The sequence below is a fragment of the Protopterus annectens genome, chromosome 6.part0, assembly GCF_019279795.1.
Source record: "Protopterus annectens isolate FY-2018-M chromosome 6.part0, PAN1.0, whole genome shotgun sequence".
Classification (NCBI taxonomy): domain Eukaryota; kingdom Metazoa; phylum Chordata; order Ceratodontiformes; family Protopteridae; genus Protopterus; species Protopterus annectens.
The window spans coordinates 379,780,833-379,808,276 of NC_056737.1; the positions used below are offsets into that span (position 1 = coordinate 379,780,833).

The window sequence follows — 27,444 nt, forward strand, 5'->3', positions numbered from 1 at the left end:
GTCTCACCTTCATTATCCACCATGGATACTAGAGCCATCTCCGGGTCTCCTGTCTCAATCGTCAAGAATGTAGCACCCCAGTGTCCAGGCCCTCAGACTAACCGCATTGTTTCTCCACTTGCATTAATGGCAGCCCAGGCTCTCTTTCCCTGTGTGTACCGTTATTTTGGTTTCTCAAAAAGAATCTGCTAAAAAGGTGTACAAGACCAAATGGAACAGATTCTCCCTTTGGGCTTTGAATAATGATCTTGATCCTTTCTCTGCACCATTTTCTGCAGTACTTCAGTTTTTAGTAGTACTTTTTAAGGAAGGAGTGAATTTCTTGATCAAACTTCAAACGGCAGGAATTTCTAATTTTTACACAGGTGACAGAAATCATCTGTTGGCTTTGTCCAAATTATGCAAATCATTCTTAAAGGGTATTTTTCTTCTCAGACCACCAATAAAATATATTTCACCTCTTTGATCTTACAGTTGTGCTACAAGGTCTAACTCAGAAACCTTTTGAACCTTCATCTAAAAAGTTATTTAAAATTCCTTTCATGGAAAACAGTCTTCTTGGTAGTCTTACTTTTACAAAGAGAGTATCTGAACTCTAGGCTCTTTCCTCAAAAACACCTTGCATCATTTTTCATAAAGATAGTGTTACCTTATGGACAAACCCTTCTTTTCTACCTAAACTGGCTGCTGAAAATAACATTAATCAATTACCACTATTAATCACTTACCAGTCTTCTTTCCAAAATTTTTGAATAAAGGAGCACATGCTGCATTTCCTTGATGTACACACAGTTACATTTTTATCTTTACAGAACAGAACAAATTAGAAAATCAGATCAACTCTTTGTCCCTTTTTTACCAAAAGGCTAGGTTGTCCTTTCTCTAGTTACTGTAGTCAAATGGATTGCAGACTGTATTTCTTGGATTTATTCTCAACAAGGCATGGCCTTACCTAAACCTCCCAAGGCTCATTCAATCAGATCCATGCTGCTTCATCTGCTTTTTAGTCAGGAACATCTATTGATGGTATTTGCACTGCAGCCACATGGTCCAATGCTCATACCTTTGTTACTCATTACAAATTGGATAGTATCTCTAGAAACAGAGACGCCTTTGGTTTGGCTATATTCTGAAATATCCTTCCATGAGGACTTCCCAAGATCAGTGTAGCTGGAGACTGTCTCATGGCCTGAGGAAGAATGAAAAGGATAACATCAGATTTAAAAGTTGTGTACTCCCTGTGACTAGGCATCTGTGTTGTCCATTTTCATTCTTCTCAACTTCCCTCCCATCCATTCCCCACCCATCTTTTCTGGAGAGACCTATAGGATTGTATTTAGAACCTACAGTTCTGGGTTTGAGCCCTCTGTCAGCTATACCTGTCTCTGTTTAGCTATAGGGTTCTATGGCAACAAACTCTATCTAAGATAATGGGGGTCGAATGGTGCATTGTGGGTAAAGGGAGCAGCTCAAGAGCTGGATCCAAAGTCTGGAGTATGGGGCCACGTCGGATCCGAAGATCAGATCTGAATTCATGGGTTTAGGAAAAATGAGAATGGAAAGCACAGATGTCTAGTTATGGTGAATACATAACTTTTAATTGCAATCTTACTCTTTTTGATGAGGATGAAATGTTTTTTGATAACTATGGGGACAAATTGTATGCTTCTGCAACTTTGATTTTTAGAATTTTGAGTTGTCAGGCTGATCTGACTAATTGTGATAGTATAAGGACAGTTTTGCTTGCAGTTTCGTCTTGAGGAAAAAAAAAATCTGTTTTAAACAATTTAGTTTATTAATTGCACAAGTCACACTATTCATTGTTTAGTGTGTGTATGACTCTGATACTAGGAATCGATTTTTCAGCCCTCTTGTTCCAATTTTTCTAAGGGATTCTGTAACACTTCATTCAGTTTTGTCTAAAAACAAAATAGTCTCAACAAAATTCAGGTAAACAGACATTTAAGAAGAAATGGCAAATAAGTTCCCAAAAATTCAGGACCCCACCCCCCCACCCCCACCAAGCCAAGGACAGTCCAGTAAGTCAGAATGACTGTTCAAGGGACCTTGTCCCCCTCTTACCCTGGCAACCTCCTTTCCCTTTCAGAAAGTCTGAATCTGTACTTTTCTCTTTGGCAACAGATTCAGGCAAATGGATTCCGAAGATCATCATCAAAGTTAGATGCCCTTGGGAAGAAATTATTCCTTTCCAGGGCTAATTTCACATCCACCAGACCAAACTCTTATTTCTACCTGTCCTTCATCACACGCTGTTCCCAGAGAGTGATAGAATCAGATCCTCCATCGCAGGTTGTGAAAGGTTTTTATTCGAGGAGATTTTTAGGGCCAAATGAAGAAAATGCTTGGAGTCCAATTGTGAATCTTTCTTTCCTAACCTTGTTAATCATAGTGCCAAAAATTTAAATGCTCTCCCTTCACAATCTGTTATCTCTTCCTCATTCAAGTTTCGTAGTAACACTAGATTGAAAAGATGCTTATCACATCCCTGTTTATCCAGACTTTAGATGTTAAAGTTTTGTGTGTCTCAATCACATTATCAGCTCACTGCCTTATTCTTTGGAATATACACTGCACAAAGTGTGTACTTAAACGTGTCTAGCTCCAGTTGTAGCTCTTTGCAGGCTACATGGTGTCTACATTTTTCCATATTTAGACTTTCTTGTCTTTCCTGACACTTTAAAAAATGCTCTGCAGTCCCTCACTTGGGTGAAAGATTTTTGGCTCCTTCACGTGGTGGTGCTGCGGTAGCATTGTCGCCTCACAGTAAGACTGTGTCCTGTTAGATTCTCAGCTAAAGCGTCCTCTGTGTGGAGACGTGCGTGAATGGGCATACCTTCGTTGAAGGTTGTGCGTCAGGGCTGGCAACTCGGTACGTAAAAATCTACTGCCAATCATTAGCGGACCGGAGTTCCGCTGTGGCGACCCCTAAAGCCGAAAGGTACAACAACAACAACAACACTTGATTACATTCCTGGAGAGTCAGCTAGACACTTCATTTCAAAGAGCTTTTCTTCCACTGGGAAAAATGGATCTATATCTAGATCTATTTCTAAGGTTTTCCACTCAGACTTTCATCACTGTGAGAAAATATTTCAGGATTTTAGGTCATATGATACCCCTAACAAAATTCCACATGAGATTGATACAGTGATATCTGAAGTGTCCTTGCTCCCAGCACCAACATCCAATATCTTTCCAAATCCCAGTATTGGGGTTTGTCAGAAGTGAAAACAGTTGGTGAAGACAGCAAATATCCATAAATCCAGGTCTTCTCTTGCCCTTTCCTGTTCCAAAGCAGTCAGTCACCATAAACACCTCAGAATTTGCTTGGGGAGCAGTGCAGGAGGATTGAGTGCAAGGTGTGTGTAACACCAAGGACAGACACAGGTGGATAAATATAAAATAAATGCTTGCCCTAGTCCGGGCACTCAACACTCTGAATCATCTTTGGTCCCCAGGACATTTTCACATTGTTACAGACAATACCACAGTGATGTGGTACATCAACAAGCAAGGGAAAACCAGGCCATATCCCCTTTGCAGACCAGCCACGTCAGCTTGAGATATAGCTTCACAGCACAGTCTCACTCTACAGGCATCCTACAGCCTGTTTGAGCAAAATAGTGTGGTAGAGAAGCTGAGGAGGACAAGAGCAGACTCTCATGAATGGAAATTAGATCAAGGAGTCTTCCAAGATTTGCTCCAGTTGTGGGGTGTTACTCAAATCGACTTGTTTGCCTTCTCTGAACAATCAGTTGGCAAGATTCTTCTCCAGGGCTTCATGCAAGAAGGTTTGGAAGACGGATGCTTTTTATTTTCCATGGACAGGAAAGCTCTGTATCTTTTTTCACCCTTTCCATTGATTTCCAGGTTACTTCTAAAGATTCAGAAGGAATCCCCCAAGATCATTGTGGTTACTACCTTCTCACCCAGGCAACAGTGGTTCTTCATTGTTTTGGAAATGGCTAGGGGCATTTACCACAAGCTTCCTCAGAGTGGATCTTCTCATACAAGACCTGGAGTGTTTGAGACACCCTGATCAGTCAACTTCAGCTGACTACCTGGATGATAGGGTCTTAATTCCCCTTTAGGCACCTGTTTACTAAGGATGTGCAGCAGGTAGTAAAAGAGGCAAGAAAGCCAGCTTCTAGTAAATCATATATTACCAAATGGAAAAGTTTTTCTAGTTGCTACCATCACACCAGCACCCATTCAGGGCTAGTTACTGTCTGGTTTTACAATGTTTGTGTGGGTTACTATCCAGTGGCCTTTCTTACTCTTCCATTTAAGGTTTCTTTATTGGCCATTTCAGCATGTCTGACCATGGATCTTCCTTGCATTTTCATGTCTTGCCTAAAGTTCTTTCAGGGTGCAACTTTCCTCTATTTCTGCTTGTCTACCATTCGATCCCCTTTCCTCCTTATTTCAAGTTAAACGATTCTTGAAAGGGATATTACGTTAGACCAACTAGAAAAAATGGCACCTCCTTGGGAACTTAATGTTTTGTTGGAAAAGTTATCTCTCTCCCTGTTTGGTCCTGTGGCCAGTTCTTTAATATTCATTATGGGGAAGACTGTTTTGCTCATTGCTCTGACTTCAGCTTGACACATGTGAATTACAGGCCCTGGTCTACGCAACCTTTTTTGACTTTTCTTAAAGGATGGGTCTTGGAACCAACCATATTTTGCTAAAGGTTGTTTCTGCATTTACTTTAAACTAGGCCATTCATCTCCCTTTGCTATGGCAGTCCTTCTATATAGTTATGGCTGCTGCAATAGTGATCTAATGAAGAACAGTGCAGTTGTGCAATTTAACATAGAAGTAGATGTTCAAATAGATCACTGTTTCAGTATTAGCACCCACTCACATTTCTCCTTTCTCTTTCTCCCTCCTCTTTCATTGTCTAAAATGAAGTACCCTACTTTACCTATACTCTTAAGACATTTCTTTGCTTGTATTGACATTTTTTTAGAGCTTCAGATTCCCTTCTGGCCAAGAAAGCTCTGATTTTGGACACACCTGTACATCCCTCTTATACCAGTACATAATTTTATGCTGAGGGTGAACACAGTGTGTAAGGAAGGAGCCCAAAACTTTGTAGACTGGCAAGATGTCCAGTATCTTTGGCAGGATAAGTCCCATATAGTTTGGCTAGTGCAATGGTTATCTGTTCAGACCTCTTCTGTTATAAGTTAACTTCTACTACTGTACTCTCTCTGCACTGAGCTCTCTTTAGTTGTGTACAATACTGCTATCATGTTGGTTGCCCTACTCTTGGATCATAGGTAGGTACTAGGCTATTGGCCTTAGGGCCTATATAAGCATAGCCAAAAAGGTACCCTGGCTTTTGCCACCCAAGAAAATTATTTTCCTGGGCCCCTGTCGAGCTTAGCCACAGACGTGATCCCCGGGGTGAATTTCCTATCTCCCATCCAATCATCAAGATTTTTCTTGAAGAGTGCTAATGAGGAGCTTTGTTTGATATAGATAGGTAGTTTGTTCCAGAGTATGGGAAGTCTCTGGGACAGGAATCTATCCCTCCAGCATGTTCTGTTTATTGTGGTGACTAGGTTTAGGTCCCTAGAGCGTGTAGCTTGGAGGGATTGAGATTTCTTTAAGTGGAGCAATATTCTAATGAATTGGGGATACTCAGGTCAGGTACTCTCTTGCTGGGTTCAGCCTCTAGGTCTTAATGGGCTAGCAGGTGGCTGTCAAGTGGGGACCCTCTCTTGTCACCCTGCATTAGAGATTCTGTCAGAGAGAGATATTGTGTGAGCTTGAGTGTCATGTGTGGGAATGTAGCATTGAGAAGTTCACTCCAAAACCAGTTCCAGACCTGTCACTGGCCTTCCATCACACTGTATTATCTTTGGCTGGTATGTCAGCGAGCACCCACACTTAGTATCTCTGTGACTGACACTGTTGTGCCATGTGTGCCCTTTCATGTGCTTATACTCATGCATACTTGTAGTGTCCTGCTCTTCCATTGTCCCAGGGTCTTTTGAGGATTCAGAAGATCTTGAGACCACGGTCTCTGAGATAGACATGTAAGGTTCAAGTTGTAGTAGATTTGAGGTTGAGTGTATATGCCTGGTTGGGTCACAGAATTCTTTGGTAAATTCTTGTGGACTTGTAAAGAGAAAGAAGTTTCTTGTTTTGACATAACCTAAATGATTTACCTCTTTACAAAAGATGTATCCAGCAATCATATCGTTTTGTCATTGGACTTCAATGTAAGTGGTATAGAGCTCTGTTCACACAATTAAACATTTTTTTTTATTTTATTTTCTGTTTCATAGTTGAAAAGCTTTGATCAGTTTATTTCTAACCTGATGTATGTAAACTGGAGGAAAACCCTTACAGAATACCTTCACAGCCTCTACTTCAATGGCAGAGCATACTATATACTCAATGTGCTGCGTGAGGACATTGATAATCCGTAAGTACATTCTATTTTAATGTAGTTAAAAGTAATTCATGCTCTTTAATGATGAATAAAATGCATAAAACATCATTTTTTGCTCTGTTGATGTAGCCAAATGATTCCTGGTGTCTAAGTAGTCTTTTGCTTTGAGGACCATCTACACACTCCACTTATATTCTGCGTCAGCCTTTAAGGCATCCATTTATAATTCTGTTAATACCACCCATCACAACACTGAAAGCTCACAACTTGTGCTTATGATTATTAGCTGTTAAGTAGTAGCATTGCCCCTATCTTCTCCCATGTAGTTATACTAGCACTGGCATGATGGTATTTATTTAATGTGATCATCCTTGCTAGTTAGCACTCCATGTTTAGAACACGCCACCCAAGAGGTTTAATGCTCCATCCACCTTTCTACATAGTAATGGATTTGATATAGAGTAGAGATTTGATATGCTACAATATTTATGCAAAGGAGAAAGCAAAGTTAATTAATAAAGAGAAAGCAGTCGCAAAGATATTCAAAGAGAAATTCAGGCAAAGGCATCCAGATATGGAAAATTTCACAATAAAAAATGTAATATTACAAAGATGGAATGTGGAAAAGAAGATTAGTAAAGCAGAAGTTAAAGAAATAGAAGTTGAAGTTATGGAGTATTGTCGGAGTGAAGTATTTAATGTAGGAAGTCTAACAGACTACATCACAGCATGATGGAATGAGTACTCAAAGTAAGGAGAAGCAGGAAGATCAGGAGACATCTGAAGAAGAAATATGGACATGGGAAATAAAAAGAGATTTAATATGGTGTAATATTTATGTCAAGGAGAAAGCGAAACTAACCAATACAAAAAGAGCAGCACCAAAGATATTTGAAGTGAAATACAGGCAAAGGAATCTGGATTTGGAAAATTTTACAATACAAAAAATAAGAAGACAAAGAGGAAAAATAGAAAAGGAGATCAGTAATGGAGAAGTTAAAGAAGTAGAAATTGAGGTTATGGAGCACCTGCAAAGTGAAGGATTCATTGTAGAAAATCTAATGCAGAAATCAGCACAACAGGCTAGAGCAATGGATATCCAAATTAAGGAGAAACTAGTGGAACAGGAAGCAATTGGTCAGGTGCCATATCAAGATATTTTGGAGCCTTCCACGGGAAACCAGTATAAACGTTTGCTTAAAGCTAGACAGCAAGGGTAGGAACAGGACACTGCGGAAACCCTGAAGTCAATGTTGAGGAGTGATAGGCCAGTGAGTTTCCATATGACAAAGCAATGGATGGCACAGGATGAAATTGTGATAAGGTGCCACAAGACGATGCTACACAACTTTCTATAGAATGCCTGCAGGAAGTGGAAAAAAAGGATGTGCCCTCAGTCTGGAAGAAAATTAACTAAGGGAAGAGTTGCTTGATTTAATGGACATAGATATATTAAAATCAATGAAAGACTGCAGAAGGTCAATAAACTCCCAGAAGTCTGATAAAACAAATGAACACAGTAATTATGACTGTCCATAGAGATCCATGTGATATAACAGAAGTAAAGAGGATATGTTACTGTGCAGCTAAATTAATGACTGATAAATTTCTACCACAAGAGCACAGGGTAGTGAGGCAAAGGAAGGGGAGAAATCGAATGCCATCATGGAAGTATCAAATAGAGAAAAATATAAAGCAATTAAGACAAGAAGTGTCACTGTTAGAAGACTATAGAAGAGGGAATAGATCAACAAAAATACTAACAAAGATAAATGTGATAAAAGCAGTGCACAGTATTAGAATAGACCGGGATCTATCATGTACCATCACAAATAATAAATTAAAAATTTCAGAAGCGGCAGAAAAACTTAGAAGATATACAGATAAATATAAAGGAAAAGTACAAAATAGGCAATTTAGTGATGACCCAAAAAAAAATGTCACGCAAAAAATGTACAGCAACCAAGCGGAGATCAGGAGCAGCGTGTCAAAATTAAAACAAGATACAACCATTCACCAAAAGCACGCTCTTCCTGAAAAGATGCTAAAGACACTCCTTACACCTCAATATATCAGTCCAGAGTACCGATAAATCCACACCAGCTAAAGGAAGTCAGCAAACCACTACAAAAAGGGAATCCAAATGTTTAAAATTCCAAAACACGATTTATTCCAAGTAACAAAGTGAGCGCTTTCGCCAATAGGCTTCTTCAGACTAATAAAATAGCACTCAAAGGCAAGCATTTAAATACATTCTATTGAGCTGTGATTGGTTCAATACATTTCAAATTCACTAATTAAGCACATATTTTATTCTAAAAGTGAACATGAATAATTCAAATAAATATATAACCTACGACCATGAAAATACATAATTCATAGAACATAAGGCTATATAATATATCCTTAAACTAATTTATATAGAAAAAATATATATACATATGTTTAAAATATATAAAAAACTTATAAAAAACTGTACAGCACATATACTGCCTGTGTGTAAACCCTCACTCAAAATGCTTGTTCAAATTCCTAAAATACTAGTAACATTTTTTGGGTCTATATACCCTTCTATTTTTCAAAATGGGTTTAACTTGAACTTTATCGTTTAATCCTGGTGGTTCATCGGCTTTCAGTCTGATTATCCACCTCATTTCACTTTCTAAGGTCAAGTTAACGATATCACCTCCTCTAGGGTTGATATTCATATATTGTAGGACACTAAATTTAAACATATGGTTCTGTCCTGATGCCTGGTGGTGCTTAGCTAAAGCATTTACTTCTGAACTTATTCTGATGTTATAGTTATGTTCCCTTATGCGTTCTTTAAGGCTCCTGTTAGTTTTGCCTACGTAGAAGGCTGGGCATGTATCACACCTTGCGAGATAAACCACATTTTTACTATTACAATCTGTGTTAGTATCAAAATAGTACCTATAATTTGTAACCGGATGAATAAATACGGGTTCTTCATTAATGAAACCACAGTGGTTACAGTTACCACAAGGCACTGTGTTCCTATCTTCCTTATCAGATATCTTTTTGGAATTCACCTTTTTAGGTTTACATAACAATCTCTTTAAATTTGGTTTGTTTTTAAAGGCAAAACTAGGTTCGAACCCTGTTATAGCACCAACCTCCCTATTGGATGACAGAATTTCCCAATGTTTACTGTATAGTTCTTTAATCACTTTGGTGTCCCTACTATATGTCATAACATGTCTTACTGTATCTCTCTCTAACAATCGGGGGATTTCTAAGCTTTGATTCCCTTCTGTAAAATAGGGTTTAGCTGTCGTGGACCGTAGTTCATCAACCTCAGAAATTACCCTCTCTATTGCTTCTATATCATATTCCCTATCAATGAATCTCTTTCTTAACTCTTCCACTTCAATTTTATAGCTACCATCTAGGGGATTGTACCTGGATGCTCTCAAGAACTGACCTTTCATGATGTTATAGAAAATATGCTGTGGATGCATGCTGCTTTTATGAAGCAGCGTATTCCTATGGCATAATTTCCTGTGAATGGAGGTATTCAATGCTCCATTCTCCAGTCTAGTTATTTCCACATCCAGATATGAAATCTTCACATCTGAATAATTTAACGTGAACTTTAAAAAACTGGTTGACTCATTCAGATGATGCACAAAAGTTTCAAGGGTCTCTACATCCCCCATCCACAGAAAATATGTAGGGATGTACCGTCGATTTGTAGATGACCTGTTTTCTGTGGATGGGGGATGTAGAGACCCTTGAAACTTTTGTGCATCATCTGAATGAGTCAACCAGTTTTTTAAAGTTCACGTTATATTATTCAGATGTGAAGATTTCATATCTGGATGTGGAAATAACTAGACTGGAGAATGGAGCATTGAATACCTCCATTCACAGGAAATTATGCCATAGGAATACGCTGCTTCATAAAAGCAGCATGCATCCACAGCATATTTTCTATAACATCTTGAAAGGTCAGTCTTTGAGAGCATCCAGGTACAATCCCCTAGATGGTAGCTATAAAATTGAAGTGGAAGAGTTAAGAAAGAGATTCATTGATAGGGAATATGATATAGAAGCAATAGAGAGGGCAATTTCTGAGGTTGATGAACTACGGTCCACGACAGCTAAACCCTATTTTACAGAAGGGAATCAAAGCTTAGAAATCCCCCGATTGTTAAGAGAGAGATACAGTAAGACCTGTTATGACATATAGTAGGGACACCAAAGTGATTAAAGAACTATACAGTAAACATTGGGAAATTCTGTCATCCAATAGGGAGGTTGGTGCTATAACAGGGTTCGAACCTAGTTTTGCCTTTAAAAACAAACCAAATTTAAAGAGATTGTTATGTAAACCTAAAAAGGTGAATTCCAAAAAGATATCTGATAAGGAAGATAGGAACACAGTGCCTTGTGGTAACTGTAACCACTGTGGTTTCATTAATGAAGAAACCGTATTTATTCATCCGGTTACAAATTATAGGTACTATTTTGATACTAATACAGATTGTAATAGTAAAAATGTGGTTTATCTCGCAAGGTGTGATACATGCCCAGCCTTCTACGTAGGCAAAACTAACAGGAGCCTTAAAGAACGCATAAGGGAACATAACTATAACATCAGAATAAGTTCAGAAGTAAATGCTTTAGCTAAGCACCACCAGGCATCAGGACAGAACCATATGTTTAAATTTAGTGTCCTACAATATATGAATATCAACCCTAGAGGAGGTGATATCGTTAACTTGACCTTAGAAAGTGAAATGAGGTGGATAATCAGACTGAAAGCCGATGAACCACCAGGATTAAACGATAAAGTTCAAGTTAAACCCATTTTGAAAAATAGAAGGGTATATAGACCCAAAAAATGTTACTAGTATTTTAGGAATTTGAACAAGCATTTTGAGTGAGGGTTTACACACAGGCAGTATATGTGCTGTACAGTTTTTTATAAGTTTTTTATATATTTTAAACATATGTATATTTGTTCTATATAAATTAGTTTAAGGATACATTACATAGCCTTATGTTCTATGAATTATGTATTTTCATGGTCTTAGGTTATTTGAATTATTCATGTTCACTTTTAGAAAAAAATATGTGCTTAATTAGTGAATTTGAAATGTATTGAACCAATCACAGCTCAATAGAATGTATTTAAATGCTTGCCTTTGAGTGCTATTTTATTAGTCTGAAGAAGCCTATTGGCGAAAGCGCTCACTTTGTTACTTGGAATAAATCGTGTTTTGGAATTTTAAACATTTGGATTCCCTTTTTGTAGTGGTTTGCTGACTTCCTTTAGCTGGTGTGGATTTATCGGTACTCTGGACTGATATATTGAGGTGTAAGGAGTGTCTTTAGCATCTTTTCAGGAAGAGCGTGCTTTTGGTGAATGGTTGTATGATGACCCAAAAAAGTTTTATAGAGAATAGGGAAACAAGGTAAAAGGAATTGAAAGACCACCAAAAAAGAAGTAGTAGATGCATTTTGGAGAAGTATCTATGAAGATCCTGTGGAACACAACAAAGATTCTAAATGGATAAAAAGTAAAAGAAAGAATAAGAAGTTTAAAGGTACAGGATATGAAATGGGATGAAGTAATAGCCAGAGAGATTGAAACAAAGTTAAGAAAAGCCTCTAATTGGAAAACCCCAGGCCCAGATGCAATGCCTAACTTTTGGTTAAAAGTATTAACATCTTTGCATGAAGACCTAGCCATGCGTAAGAACTATTTATACACGCACCCCGAACAGACACCAGTCTGGCTAACAGGTAAAACAATGCTCCTACTTAAGAGTGAACCTGCAAGCTACCCCAAAAATTATATAACTTGCCTTCCAACGACGTATAAACTATACACGGGAATTAATGCTGATAGAGTATATAATCATTTAGAAGAAAACTCAATTATGGCAGTAGAACAAAAGGGCAATAAAAGAAAACCATATGGAACAAAGGATCATTTGTTGCTAAATAAAGTCATAGTGGAGAACTGTAAAAAGGGGAAGAATCTAAGTTTGGCATGGATTTGACTATAAGAAAGCATTTGATAGTATCCCACATTCATGGATAAAAGAGTGCTTAAAAATGTATAAGACATATCCTACACTGATGACTATGTTACAGTGACCGTGAAACAATGGAAGACCACTTTGCAATTAAACCATGATAAAGGACAAATTATTATCCTAGGGATAAAAATCCTGTCACCGTTGCTGTTCTGCCTTGCCCTTAACCTATTAAGCTGTTTACTTACCAGCTTAGGCCATGCTACAATTTGGAGTGATTGATAGACCCCAAAACGTGTTGGATAGATTAAATATTAAAACACGAAAGATGGTTCATGCTCACCAAATGATCTATAAAAATCAGTGCATATCAAGATTTTATTTCCCCATTCCGAAGGAGGGATGGGCCTCCTTGAAACTGATTACATGTACAGATCTGCAATCGGTGGACTCCACACATATCTGCTGACCTCACGAGACCTAAACATAGTGAAAGTTTTGAAACTTGTGGAGAATAAATCTAAGATGACTTCCCTGCTTAATCTAGCAGAAGCATATCGGTGTCAAGCAGGAATGATAATCAAGCCAGAAGTAGATAAAAATCAGGCAGCAACTGAATGTGCCAAAAAACAAAAGAAAGAATATGAGGTGAAGGATGAGATGAAAAGGCAGTAAATGTGGAAAATGCATGAATATAGTTGCAACTATAGAAAACTTCTGGAAGAACCTCCATACTGATCAGGAATGACTGCAGAAATGGTTAAGGAGAGGTGAATTCAACCCAAGAGATGAAAGGTTAACATTGCTGGCTCAAGATAGTGGGCTACATACATGCTGGTTTACAAAGTCCATTGAACATGTGGGAGAAACAGAAAAATGTAGGTTTTGTAAAACCGAACAGGAAACATTCGCAAACCTCGTTGCTGGTTGTGACACACTAATGGCAGAAGGACTGTATGCTGAAAGGCACAATAATGTGGTGAGACTGCTGTTGCACTGGGGATTGTGCAAACATTATGGTTTTGAAGTGGCTGAAAAGCACTGGAAACATGAGCCACAAAGCATCATAGAAAATGATGGTCTACATCACACGGGATCATCCATTACCAACGATTCAAAAGATAGATGCTAGAAAACCGGATATAGTGGTCCAGGAAAAGAAGACAAAAGTAGCATTGATCATCGAAATTGCCACACCCAGTGACTACAGTGTCCTGCGCACAGAGACATAAAGTTATAAAATGTCAGGATCTGCAAGCAGAAACGGGAGCAGTGTGGAAGAAAGATACCCAACTAGTTCCAATAGTAATAGTCTAAAATCTTATTTAGATACACTACCAATACATGTAACTCCATACATACTGCAGAAGGAGTCATTACTGGGCACATTGTGGTTGCTGCGAAGAACACTTTTGGCTGACATCAAATAGTGAAACAATACTAATTTCATGAACTTTAATCGTACTTTGACTTAGGAATGGGGTCCATTCCCGTCATGGTATTAGAAACCCAAGGGATTTGGAGAAATTAAAAAAAATAATAATGGATGTCATTTGTCCTTCTCTTATAAACCATCATTATGCCTGGGTCAAGCTTGGAATACAAGAATAAGCCACCAACATGCCATGTAGGTCCAGTAATAGGGTTCAGTGACTAATACAGTGGTGTCTCAGATACTTGCTGTTAATCCAGTCCACTAATTTCCATTCTAGTTCCACTTTCTGCTGTTTCTACAATTTGCCGCTATGACCACTCTCTTGTCTCTGCTCTTTCATCCCCTGTGCATTCAGTTTTGCATTCCATTTCCTTCTCATTTGCTAAAGTTCCAGGTCAGAGTCTCCTTGTAATGCCACATCTTTTGCATACAGCAGCTTTATCTGTCCCCTCTGACCTGTTTACTGATGTAGACTGTCACCAGTATAAGCAACAGTGTGCTCAGAGCTGATGCACTCCCACTCCCTCTAGGAACTTATCTTTCAGTCTAAACACTGTTCATACTTGTGTCTTTGAGTCCTTGTATATAGCCTGCACTAATTTCTGGTATCCCAGGAATCCCAAGCTGCTGAGCGACACTGGCCCCAGTGCCTTTAGCTGTCTCAAACACCCGCTCACTGAGCTCCATATCCTGTCCTTGGGAGTCTGACTCCTCTGATCTGAAGGCTAAGGACCCACTCCAAGCTGGTGTTACAGCATAGCAACTACCATCCTGCTCCCCAAAGTATAAGAAAGGAAGCAAAGTATGTTGGTATCCTAAACCTGCTAGTACAGTCTAGTATTGCTACAACTAATTGATGGTGACTAATAGGTCGCTTTAAGCCAGGATAGCCAGCAGCCTTTCCCGTTTAGACTGTATACCTTCCCTCTGTACAAACGCTGTACCTTACTTTTAGCCCATTAATCTTTATCACTGGCCTGTCCTCTCAGAATCTCCACTGTAGTTTTAGAGTTCTACCACTAGGTGGCGCCCTCTTCCAGTTTTTTCTCCCCTCTCAGCTTGCCTGCTACCTCAACTATTTATCCTTTTTTTATCCTCTGGCCCAAGCTTCATGGTTAAATATTCTCCACTTCTTCTCTGTGACTACTATAGTACACTCCACTTCATCCTGCTATTATTATATTTTACTGACTAAACCCCCCCCCCATACTTATCCCACTTCTACCCTATTTCTCTTTACTTACCTCTTTTACTACTCTACTTTACAGCATATGCTCTTTTACTGATTGTTTTTCTCAACATTCTGTCCTCTCTTGTCTCTACCCGCTCCATTCGCCCTGCGGGCTCACTCTGCTCCCCTCCCTACCCCCAATTCCCACCCCCCAGGGGTCCTACTCTTATACTTTCTGACCACACCTCTTCCTCTTCCCACTACCCAGTTCACATTTCCCATTAGCTAATTTCTCTTTAATTTCCCATCTCTAACCACTCCCCTCTTTACTCACCACACCCTCCTATCACTACACACTCCCAGCCTTTTCACTTCCCTCCCTACTTAGTCACAACATATAACTAATCTTTCCAAATGGCCTATTCAACTATCCCTTTTCAAATCCGACTCTGCTTCATTCTTTTACTACTACCATTACTAACCTTTACATATTTTCTCTCTTCATATGAGCACCTATTATATCCACAACCTGACTACCCCAAACAACAAACCAACTCCCAATCCATACCACACCTATATAACCATGCAAACATAACATACTCACCTAGCTACCTACTATCAAGTATCATAGAACACTACACATTAAATATAATACACAATATTTCAAAAGACTGTTATTTCTCTACAGCAAACTCCCTATCCTAAGCCATCTACTACAACTTCTCACAGTAAAGGATGGTGATATTCATCCTAACCCAGGTCCAACTGCAACCCCTATCACTCTTCATTACCTTAATCAGTCTATCAATTCTCCCCTTGCAAGACCTTCTAACTCACTCCTACTGGCTCATCTCAGCATACGTAGCATTAACAACAAATTAACTCAACTCCATGCTCTCCTAGAAGTGTACGCCTTTGACATTATTTGCCTAACTGAAACATGGCTAAAACCTGCCATCAAAGATAATGAAATTATCCCACCTGGATATAATATCCTAAGGCTTGACAGAGTAGCTAAGAAAGGTGGTGGTGTGGCTATTCTATTTAAATCAGGCTTTCAACTAATCACTAACAACTGTAACATACCTCTGGACTCCAAAACAGAAATTCTCATTACTAAACTTGAACTTAACAATGCTAAATCAGTCTGTATTATCTGTATGTATCTGCCCCCTGGAAATAACATAGCCACCTTGGAAAATATCCTCTGCTGGCTATCCCAACACCTACCTCAAGAAACCATTATCCTAGGCGATATGAATTTAGACTGGAATACCTATTGTAGTAGCCTCCCTACTACTCACATAAACCTATATGGTTTCTCCCAGACCATTACCTCCCCCACCAGAATAAATAAATCTAACAAGAAAGCTAACACACTAGATTGGATTCTCACTAACAATCATACTCACTACTATGACTCTGGAACCCTCCCTGATGACATCCGTGACCACTCACTCACCTATATCATTAGACATAAAGCCAACACCCCTACCCCAACCTCTACCAGACATATTAGATCCAAAAAGAAATTTAACCCTGATCTATTCAAAATTGAACTTAGAGCTTGCAACTGGGCTCCCTTAAAACATCTTCCTTTAGATGAAGCCGTTAACTTCTTTAACTCTACCTTCCTTGCCATTCTTAATCACCATGCTCCAACCAGATCTATAAGAATTAAGGCTAAGCCTGCCCCATGGCTTTCCAGCTAAACCAAACACAAAATTCACATCAGAAATAAATACTGGGCCAAATGGAGAATGACAAAAAATACCACTGACCAATTAACATTTAGAAAGCTAAGAAATGACACTAAAAATGCCATACTTTCTGATAAACAAAACTACTACTTACAATATCAACAACCTAATCACAACAACCCACAGAAATTCTGGGCCAGCATCAAGCAATTACTCCACCCAGGTAAATCTACTACACCAAACCCTCAAAATACAGACCTGAATAATCCAATCCATACAGCTAATACCTTCAATACCTTTTTTACAGATACTATCCAATTACTAGCCAGTCAACTATCACCTAATACCTTCACAATACCCTCATACTCCTCAACCCCACCGCCCCCTTTTCATTTCAAACCTGTTACAACCTCATTTATTCAAACCCTTTTGAATAAACTAAAACCATGCTCTCCTTCTGCAGACTTACTGCCTTCTGAATATCTACAGATATCATCCAAGGCCATAGCCTATCCTATTTCCATATTGATCAATAAATCAATTACTGATGGTTATATCCCCACCTTATGGAAAGTCTCCCACATAATCCCCCTACATAAAGGAGGACATTCCACAGAAATATCAAACTATCGCCCCATTGCCCTACTTTCTCCCCTAGCTAAAATTATGGAGAAGTGTATCCATAAGCAACCACTCTACCATCTAATTTAAAATAACGTACTTTCCAACTGTCAACATGGTTTCAGACCCTTGCATAGCACTACCACTGCCCTCTTGTCTTTCACTGACTATATTAACAGGTAACAAAACCTGAATAACCTTTCTTCTGCTCTATTCATCGACCTGTCCAAAGCATTCGACATGGTAAATCACCAAATTCTCTTAAACATCCTGAAATCTCTGTCATTAGACCCACTTTCCATAAAATGGTTCCAATCCTACCTTGACAACCAACAGCAAGCAGTACTTTGGCAAAACACTGTATCCACCCTTCTACCTGTTACCTTAGGAGTCCCTCAGGGGTCCATACTTGGACCTCTTCTTTTCTCTATATTTATTAATGACCTTCATCTAGCTATCCCGCAAGCCACCTGCATACAATATGCTGACGACTCAACACTGTTATGTTCAGCTACATCATCCCATGACCTTCATGCTCTCACCCAAAAAGTATTCAACATAGTTGAACAATGGTTCTCTCAGCATTGCCTCCTCTTGAACCCTAAAAAAAACAAACTCCTCCTCTTCACGCATACTCTTAAGTCCTCCCCTCTCCAATTCTCAGTAACATCTACCAATGATACTATTATATCTCCTGACTCTACCACCAAACTACTCTGTGTCACCATTGACAATAATCTGAGCTTTGACATCCACATCAATAATACCATAAAGACTGTTAATAAAAAAATCGGTACCCTCTATAGGATAAAACCCTTCCTTTCCCCCACTGCTAAAACTACTATTGCCCACAAACATTTGATCTCCACACTCCTTTATGCCTCTCCCATTTTTACTAATCTCTCCAAGAATAACCTCAACAAATTGGAAATGGCTTATAATAACATAGCACGATTTGCTACAGGCAACCCATTCAGAACCCATCATTGCATTAACCTAAAACAGCTAGGATGGTTAGAACTACAACACCTGATTAAATTTCACCAACTCACCCTTGCCCACAACATTCTTTATAAACCTTCTCATACTCCAAGTTTATCTACCCTAATCACCCCCTATGCAAATCTGAAGTCCTTACGCTCATCTCAGAAACTACTAGTCCACACCACTAAACCTAACAACAGAGCTGGGGATTCCCTTTTCTCTAATTCTGTAGGTAAATCCTGGAATCTTCTCCCTTGTGACCTCTCCTCACTCACCTCATTATCTCTCTTTAAAAATAGACTTAAACTTCTCCTCAAAACTCACTGGCTATGCCCCTGTTCAAAACCAGACTAGTCATCTACCTCTACTAATTTGTCTAACCTATCCAGTGCTTACTAGCCTCTGCTACTTTTTTCCCATCTTATCATACTTTTCTTAACTACCCCTTTTCTTTTTTTATATCCTCTTTTTACTTTCTCTTCTTAAGTAACTCCTTTGCTACATTACTACTCACCTAACTTCCTTTGTTTATCTATGACCTAACCTGACATGTCTCCATACCTGAAATGTCACTGTTTTATGATTTTTGTCCTCAATAATATATCCTGTTACAAACTCTGTACCGTTAATTACTTAATACCATTGCTGATGATTTTTATTTCCTTTTTAAAGTTGCTATTTTTATTAGTATATTGATATTTTTTCTGTGTTTGAACTTGTACTATTGTATTTAGACCATGTCTTGGAGCTTATCTCCCCGGGCCTCTACTGAAAAAGGACATGTATCCAGCTAGACTAGCCCGGTCAACAAATGTAAAATGAAATAAATAAATACAATTTTGCCAGTGTTTCCAAGACTGTAAGCCATTGCAAGACTGCCCAAATCAGCTTTCCTGTGACTTTGTCTTATGCATTCTTGAAGTCCAAGAATGGCCAAACAGACTTTCTCTGTCTCCGGCTTCTCCACTATCTGACTCACTGCAAACATCAGGTCGGTTGTTGTGCATCAATATCTGAATCCAAACTGCTCATTTCCCATCTTATCAGTCACCCTCCCCAGCACTTTCATACAGTGCGACAGGAGTTTAACACCTTTATACTCCCACAGTTGTGAATGCCCACTTTGTTGTGCAATGGCACTAGATATCTGGAATATGCCTTTCTTTCCATATTACTGAGTTCCCTAAGGAGCCATTTCACTCCTTACTCGCCCAACATCTTAAACGTGTCTTCCCTAACTTTATCTGAGCCTGCTGCTTTCCTTGACTTCATTCTCTTTATTGCTGTTACCACTTCTAGGGTACATGCTTCCTCTTTCATCATATGTTGTGTATGACGCAGTCAAGTTTCTGTGTTTTTTTATTCAGAAGCTGCTGGAAGTACTCTATCCATCTGGCTTCAGTGTGCTGTGGACTGGTGAGCAGATTTTTGCTGATAGCCCTTATGACTGCCTTTATCTTTCTGTCTCTGCCTTGTTTTTTGTGCCACTTTCTAGAAACAATTCTCTTAAGTATAGGTAAAACTGCTTTAATCATGTTTAACATTGAAATGGGTCTATGCTGTTAGATTTGACTGGTTTTACCCTCTTTTTTGTAATCCACCTCCATTTTCTTCCAAGATAATGGCGCCCCCTTTAAAATGCTGTTAAATAAAGCCTTCCAAATCTTTATCAGTGTCTGCCCTCTTGACTTCAAAATTTGCTAGAGCCATACAGCCTGTGTACCAGAGACTTCCCTGTTTAACACATCACCATTTTATCTTATCTGTTTATATCTTAGCTATTACTTGTTGAGCCTCTTCTTTCTCTAACCTTGGTATAATTGCTTCCATTTGTGGGTTTTCCTGTTTTTTTTTTCCATTTCTCATTACAGATTTTTGTAAAATTTCTGAAATATCTCTAGTGACTGCAGTGGAGCAGAGAGATAAAGTCCTGACTATAGCCCAGGCAACCCAAGCTTGATTAGAGGCTTGAACAACTGACAAAATTGACAGAGAGGATGCAAGTGCCTATCCTTGGGAGACAAGACATATTGGGGCATTATCTGACAGAGGCTAGAGACCAAAGGATCATCCTCCTCTTGCCTGCCTGGTCTATGCAATATCATCAGCATGTAGAGGCAAGAAGATATACAAAGTAAAATCCCCAAATAGAGATAATGGCTTCTCTACCAACTCATCCAACTGCTTGGCTGGTGAGTTACCTAACCAAGAAGAACCTTCTATCTGATGATGTTGTCTTCATTTTCATTAACCTGTGGGTCTCTGTTCCGACCCTCAGAACCGACTGGCTGCTCTCCAAATTTGAGATTCCAGAGTTGAGCTCCTCCCTTCTACCCACAGTGCCCTGCTCCCCCACACTATCTCAGATCTCGTTTGCCGCTCATTCTTTCAGCAGCAAGGTTCCTGGGTTCTGAGCTCTGTGAGTTTCTTTAAAGTTCAGTGTTTGTTGAATAATTTGTGTTCTATTTTCATCTACCTTCCTACTCTATCTTCCTTACCTGTAAGTATTTTTTTCTCTGCCTTTGGATCCTTTTGTTTCCTCTCTTTAAGCGGGTTTCTCTCGCCATAGTTTTCTTCTCCCTTTGATGGCTTCATCTTGTTTGGGCCTACGGTTCATGACACCCACTCCCGCAGAGAAAAGGAGGGAAAGACCCTGTCTGCTGTTGGGAAACATTTTTCTACCCCACAAAGGTCCTTTTCCAGGAACCAGCATGGGAGTAAGAAGATGTGGTATTGTAAGTCGCAGGGTCCTTTTCAAGATGAGCAGGGAGATTTTTTCCCCCAGGGTCAGAGGGGGGAACAACCGCAAAACCAAGTGTCACAGGAAAATTTCATGGACCGACCCTTCCACCACTCCTGAATGGTTGCCTGACTGTCTTTCTCTGGAGGCAGTTGGTGGGCGCTTCTCCCTGCATCTAGCAGCCTGGGAGGCCATCACAAGTGATTGGTGGGTGCTAAGTATTGTATCCAGAGGATACTACATTTCCTTTTTAGAAATTCCAAAACAAAAACAATTGCCTCCACAATGTTCCACTCAGTCAGAGGGAGGATATGGCCTTAGAAATCGAAAAACTACTAGACAAAAGATACTGGCTTCTGACTGCTTCAGTCAAGCATCTACAGATTCAGGCCAAGGACTTTTTTACATCTGGTTCCAATCTTAGGAATCACAGTCAATATTCAGAAATATCAGCTGCAACCAATTCAGGTTCTAGGTTTCATTGGAGCATGTCTGAAGACAAAGGCATCCCATGTCTTTCTAACTATGGTGAGGATTGCAAATTTAAGACTTCAGGTCAATCAGATTCTGTCCATCCCAACCCCTCCAACCAGCTTGATTCTCAGGGCTTTAGGTTCTATGGCAAGTCACTATAACTCTCCTACCTACTGTGTGCTTACACATGCGGATCCTGCAATGGACGTTAGCAGTCCAGTGGTCTGTTCACAGGAATCTCTTGTTGAGCTTCCCCATCAAGCTGTCCTGACTATGCAAGGGTTCTCTGCTTTGGTGGTTTCACTCCACAAACATTTCTCAAGGACGGCCATTCATCCTCCCTCCTCCAAAAGCCACAGTGATCACTGACGCCTCCCAGATGGGGGGGGGGGGGGGCGCAGTTCAAGGCATGTGGATGCCCCAGATGACCAACTTGCATATCACCGTACTAGAGAGGAGGGCAGTTCTTCTAGCATTGCAAGATTTTCACAGCCTTCTACCTCCAGGGACTGTTGCAGTACAAACAGACAATATGTTTGTGGTTTGGTATATCAGCAAATGGGGTGAATTAGGTCCTACCCCCCTAACATGTTGGGAAGCAGTGAGGGTGTGGCAGTGGGTGATCCTTACTAACCGCTTTCTGATAGCAATGTACATTCCGGGAGAGTCCAAAATATTAGCAGGCAGACTCAGCTGAGTGATACTGATGCCTCACGAATGGTCTTTGAATCAATTCACGGCAGATTTGATCTTTTGGAAATGGGGTCAACCTTGCTGCAATCTGTTTGTGTCCCCTCTCAACAACAAGTGCAGCAGGTATTTTGCCTTGATCCCTCCTTAAGGATAGTCAGCCAGAGATGCTGTAGTCCATGCTTGGCCTCCTGGTCTTCTCTGTGCCTTCCCTACTCTGCCATTAATTCTCAAGTTTTTACAGAAGGGTCTCAGGTTGAAGAGCAAGGTAATCCTCCTTGCCCCCATCTGGCCCTGACAAACTTGGTTTGCCTTTCTTTGGTCTCACCTGATATGTCCGCTGTTGAGATTGGAGCTGATTCTGGACAGTCTTTCTCACCCATCAAGGCATCCCCAGCCAGACTTTCAGGGTTTGAAGCTAACTTCAAGCTCTTTCTTAATTCCCATACTTAATTTTTCCCAAAGACAGGGTAACCTTATGTACGAACCCAGCCTTTTTGCCTAAGGTAGCCAAGGAGGGGAACATTAATCAGTCTGTCAGTCTTCTTATCTTTTTCCCTAATTATCAGAACAGAGGTGAGTTCACCTTTTGTTTGCTGGATGTACATAGGCAGTTACGTTTCCACTTAGAAAAAAATCCTTCAGGAAATCTGAGCAGTTGTTTGTATGCTTCTCTGAGGGAAAGAAAGGAAAATCCATTACGAAGATTACTCTGTCTAGATGGTTGAGAGACTGTATTTCCTGCATCTATTCAGCCAGAAACATACCCTTGCCAGGTTGTATTAAAGCTCATTCCACAAGGTCTATGGCAACTTTTCAAGCCTTTTGGTCCAGGGTTTTGATTGAAGATATTTGTCCTGCAGCTACCCAGTTAAATCCTTATATGTTTGTTTTGCATTATAAGTTGGATATTCTATCCAGAAGCAGGAGTGCCTTTAGCTCTGCTATACTCCAGAGTATCCTTCCATGGGAGCCAACCAGGGTTTTTCAGTAGCTGGGGACTCTGTCCCACAGGTTAATGAAAATGAAGATGACGACATAAGATAAAGAAGTTATGTTCTTACCATAATGTTACATCTGTGTTGTCCATCTTCATTTTTCATTTACCGTCTCCCTTCCTCTTCCAGTCTTTGGGAGGCCTGTTGAATTCTCAGAGGAAATTCTGTTCCTTCGGGTAGATCTCCTGATTTCCTTTCTCATGGTCTTGGATGATTGTCTTTATATAGGATAGAAAGTTTGGGCCTTATGCTGTGGGCAAACTCGATCTGAGGTAGTGTGGGGAGAGATGAGCATTATGGGTCAAAGAGAGGAGTTCAACTCTGGAATCTCAGGCTTGGAGAACAGCTGGTCAGTTCTGAGGGTTGGAGAGTTAATGAAAAATGAAGATGGACAACACAGATGGAATTTTATGGTAAGAACATAACTTCTTTTTATAGCAGGAGCTGTCCCTTAGGAAACCCGAGGGGGGGTGTCTTCCAAGAAAAGAGTTGTGTGGGAGAGACGGTAGGGTTGGCAGAGGTGACTTAATTGTCCGACACTCTGGGTCCCCCAAAAAATCTGAATTACCTCTTGTGTTTCTATTGTATCTCTGGCTATATTTGTTGTCATAGGTGCCCTAAGTTTGGCAACACTTTCTACTTGTTGCCCAAGTTGTGCTAAACATTTTTATGCTTTAGAGTGATTATCCAAAAACACTTGCTTAATAGCAACTTTTCTAAACTTCTGCATATTATCTAAATACTCCCTTATTTTCTTATTTTCTTTTTCATTCCTCATCTTGTTCAGTGAGATTTCCCTTCTGCAATATTTCAGTCTTTGCCAACCCCTCTAAAAATCCCTACAATTTATGTACCAGATCTATTTCCATTTCTTTTAAATTCAATTTTGATTTTCTCACTCACTGCCTATTCCTTTTGAAGTAATGTCTACATTTCCTAATAACTCTTGTATCATACCTACTACTTCATAAATTCCTCTCCTTTTAACAGATAAGCAGGAAACCACCAGTGACTAATTTTCACATCATTACTGTGTATACTTCTGTTTATTGGTGCGTGATGGTGGTAAATCTACACATGTTCTTGTGAATTATAGTTTCTATCTAATCTACTCCAGGTAATGTATCTTGGGGAATAATTTGTAATCTCTGTGAGTCCCTGCTAGTAAGTTCACATGTTTAATACCAAGTATTGTCATGTACTTCGGAAATCTACCCTCTTTTCTTCTTATCTTCCCTTCTGTGTCCCCAGGTACATCCTCAGTATTGCAAATCAGGTTCCAGTCATCACCCATAAAAATTTCCTGCTGAAAGATTATTATTTTCCTCAAGTCTCCCACCCGTCATAACAGCAGATCTGATGATGTAATGTTCACTCGTTCCTCAACTAATGGGTTTAGTTCCGATCGTTGGATATGACTTGGCCACTTTCTAAAGACTTTTGAGCTCTTCCCTTACACATAACCTTGTGACCACAGCAGTACTTTTGATCTTGCTTGCTGCTCATCAAGATAGTCAGGATTGTGACTTCTTGAGCTCCTTTGGGATGTGAGCATAATTTTTGATACTTTTATCTTAAATATTGCTATGTATTTCTCTATATGTCCTCTTTACCCATTTTATTGCTATGCCAACATTTTTAGTAATTATCTAGTTATACCTTCATAGGTAGTCTGCCCCCCCACCCTTTTTCTTATAACTGTAGGTATATTTTTCTTAATTGCCATTGTTGGTAGTCTTTTTCTCCTTTCCTCTTCTATTTATTCTTAAAAAAGTCTTCTTGTTTTGTCCTTTACTCAGACCCTTTTTTCCGGTATAGCTTACAAACCTACTGGATTTAAGAAATGCACTTCCTGTGGGCACAAGATCCCCAATTCTGATGTTCACAGGGAGTGTGTTTACTGTTTAGGCCCAGCACATTTAGATACTCCATGTGGTATTTGTGCGGCTTTCAGTGCTAGGGCTATCGGTGATTGGAGGAGCCAACTTATTTTAAAAGGTCTCCTCCCTGCTTCATCTTCCTCCTCGGGTACTTCTTCAGGGGCTCAAGCTCCTTTTCAGAAATCTGAAGAGCCCAGGGAGCACTCTCCTGCCTGGACTCCTCCACATTCATCTTCCTCAGAACTCCTTAAAAAGGTTCTGAAAATTTCTGATCCAAAGTCTTCGGATCAGAAACACTCTGCGGCTCTGTCCCCCTTGGCTGCGTGTTCCCAGGTTCTCCCTGAAACTTGACATCTCCAAGGTTGAGGTCCCCTTTCTTACAATAAACTCCTAAAAAGTCCTCCAGGCCACCCTCCACATCCTCTTCTGTTAGGTCCTTCCATAGTCTTTCTGAAATGGAGGTGAATAGGATAATGAGGAAATTCTTCAGAATACAGATCCAGATGGGGTTTTGCCAGCTCAGTTCCCTCATTGGATCCGTGAGCCATCAGCCTGCATTTCTACCAGTCATTACTCCTTCTCCAACCTGATCATCCATTTTGGAGCCTATGGATCTGAAAGCTCTGGAAGTAGATACATTGGTTTTGAAAGTTTTTCCATCTTCAACTCTGACTACTTCTCTGACCCAGTCAGCCAACTTGCTGGAGCAGAAAGGTTCTCAGAGCCAAACTGTCACCGTCTGACCCAAGGGGTTGACTTTGACTCTGAAGATTTCAGAGCCATTGCTGCTTCTTGGAGCCTTGGTGCTTGAAAGCTTGGTTCCGACTCCTCCCTTGGAGCTGGGGATTGGGGAGACTCTGGAATTGTCTGCTCCAGGAATCTCAGCTCCAGAAGAGTTGTCCTTGGTCTCTTCTGGTCCCTCTGCCTTCTATGTGGTGGAGAGGGTCTTCTCTCAACCGATAGTGTTGACACTCCCTTCTTCGGACCCATGCCTATTCCTTATCTGGATCCTGTGCCTTAGCCTTCACATCCTACAGCTCAGGGAGAGTCAGCCCAGAGGACCTTCTAAACATCTCCATTGAGGGAACTCTCCGTCTTTTCCAATAACCTTCCTGGAACATCCTACTGGGAGGACTCTCTTAATGTGCAAGAGGAGGCACCTGGATTCCCCACAGGAATCCCTTACAGAAGACACCGACTTTGAGGGGGAAGGATCCCCAATATCTCCACTGGAAGATGTCTCATTTGGAGACATCCTAGAGATCCTTCATCAGGAAGATGGTTGGTCTTCCCAAACCCCTTTCCAGGAGGAAATGGTGTTTTTGGAAGACTTTGGGTCTGGCTGGTCTACATCTTGGGTTACCCCCACTGTGGTTGAGCTTATAGATCTTGTCTCCCGCAGGGCTTTGAAGGAACTGGACTCCATGGAACTTATCCCAGAATGCCTGGATAAATTAAGTGGCTTAGCAGATGAACAACACTGGACAAAAGGGATTCCTGTAGATGCCATGGTTGTTGCAGCAGCCACCAAAAAGGAGCTTGTGGAACAGAGCTCCACTAACCATCCCCCTAACAGGAAATCTAGGGCTTTGGATAGGTTTCCAAAGCAGGTTTATGTGTCAGTGACTTTTGCATTGCGATCTCTAAACTACCTAGCACATTTCAGCAAATTACAGAGGGACTTGATAAAGGAACTCTCTAATTCTGCCCCAGGGTCCATATCTGCAGAGGAACATAAATCTTTTCCCTTGCTAGTGGCCACCTTACAGTCCATTTCAAATGTGTCCATGAGGGTGATCTCGCATACTCAAGAAGGTACCTCAAGGGTGGCTGGTTCAAGTATAGCCATAAGGAGACATGCCTAGATGTGGTTATGCGATTTTACAGAATCCTTCAAGGTGTCATTCTCATCAGTGCTCCCTTTGATGGATCGTCCTAGTTTGGGCCAACAGTGAAAGAAACTTTCCCCGTAGTGAACAGGACAAAAGGACTTTGCCTGCTGTTGGAATTCTCTTTTCTACCCCACATAGACCATTTTCTAGGAACCAGAATGGTGGTAAGAAAATGTGGGTTCAAGAAGTCTCAAGGTCACTTCTAGGAGTCACACAGAGATTTTTCCCTCAGAGGCAGACAGGGAAATAGTTGTAATGGTAGACGTCACCCATATGGCAGAGGGAGTCTGCTGAATCAAGGATCTCAAGATTCTTTCTCTGCTAGGTCTTTCCAGTGTTCCTGAAAGGTTGCCTGACTGTCCCTCCCTGTAAGCAGTCGGGGGGGGGGGGCACTTATCCTTGCACCAAGACACCTGGCTAGCCA

The 27,444-nt window shown here is 40.3% G+C and overlaps 1 protein-coding gene across 4 annotated transcripts in view; it reads left to right on the plus strand.

Moving 5' to 3' along the window:
• ABCD4 (ATP binding cassette subfamily D member 4) overlaps positions 1 to 27,444 on the plus strand; it is a 1,648,172-nt gene that overhangs the window by 602,844 nt on the left and 1,017,884 nt on the right. For all 4 annotated transcript variants that reach the window (XM_044074118.1, XM_044074117.1, XM_044074119.1 and 1 more), the window contains one exon: positions 6,321 to 6,460. In XM_044074118.1, coding sequence (XP_043930053.1) covers positions 6,321 to 6,460 — 140 coding nt within the window. The remainder of the gene's footprint in view (positions 1 to 6,320; positions 6,461 to 27,444) is intronic.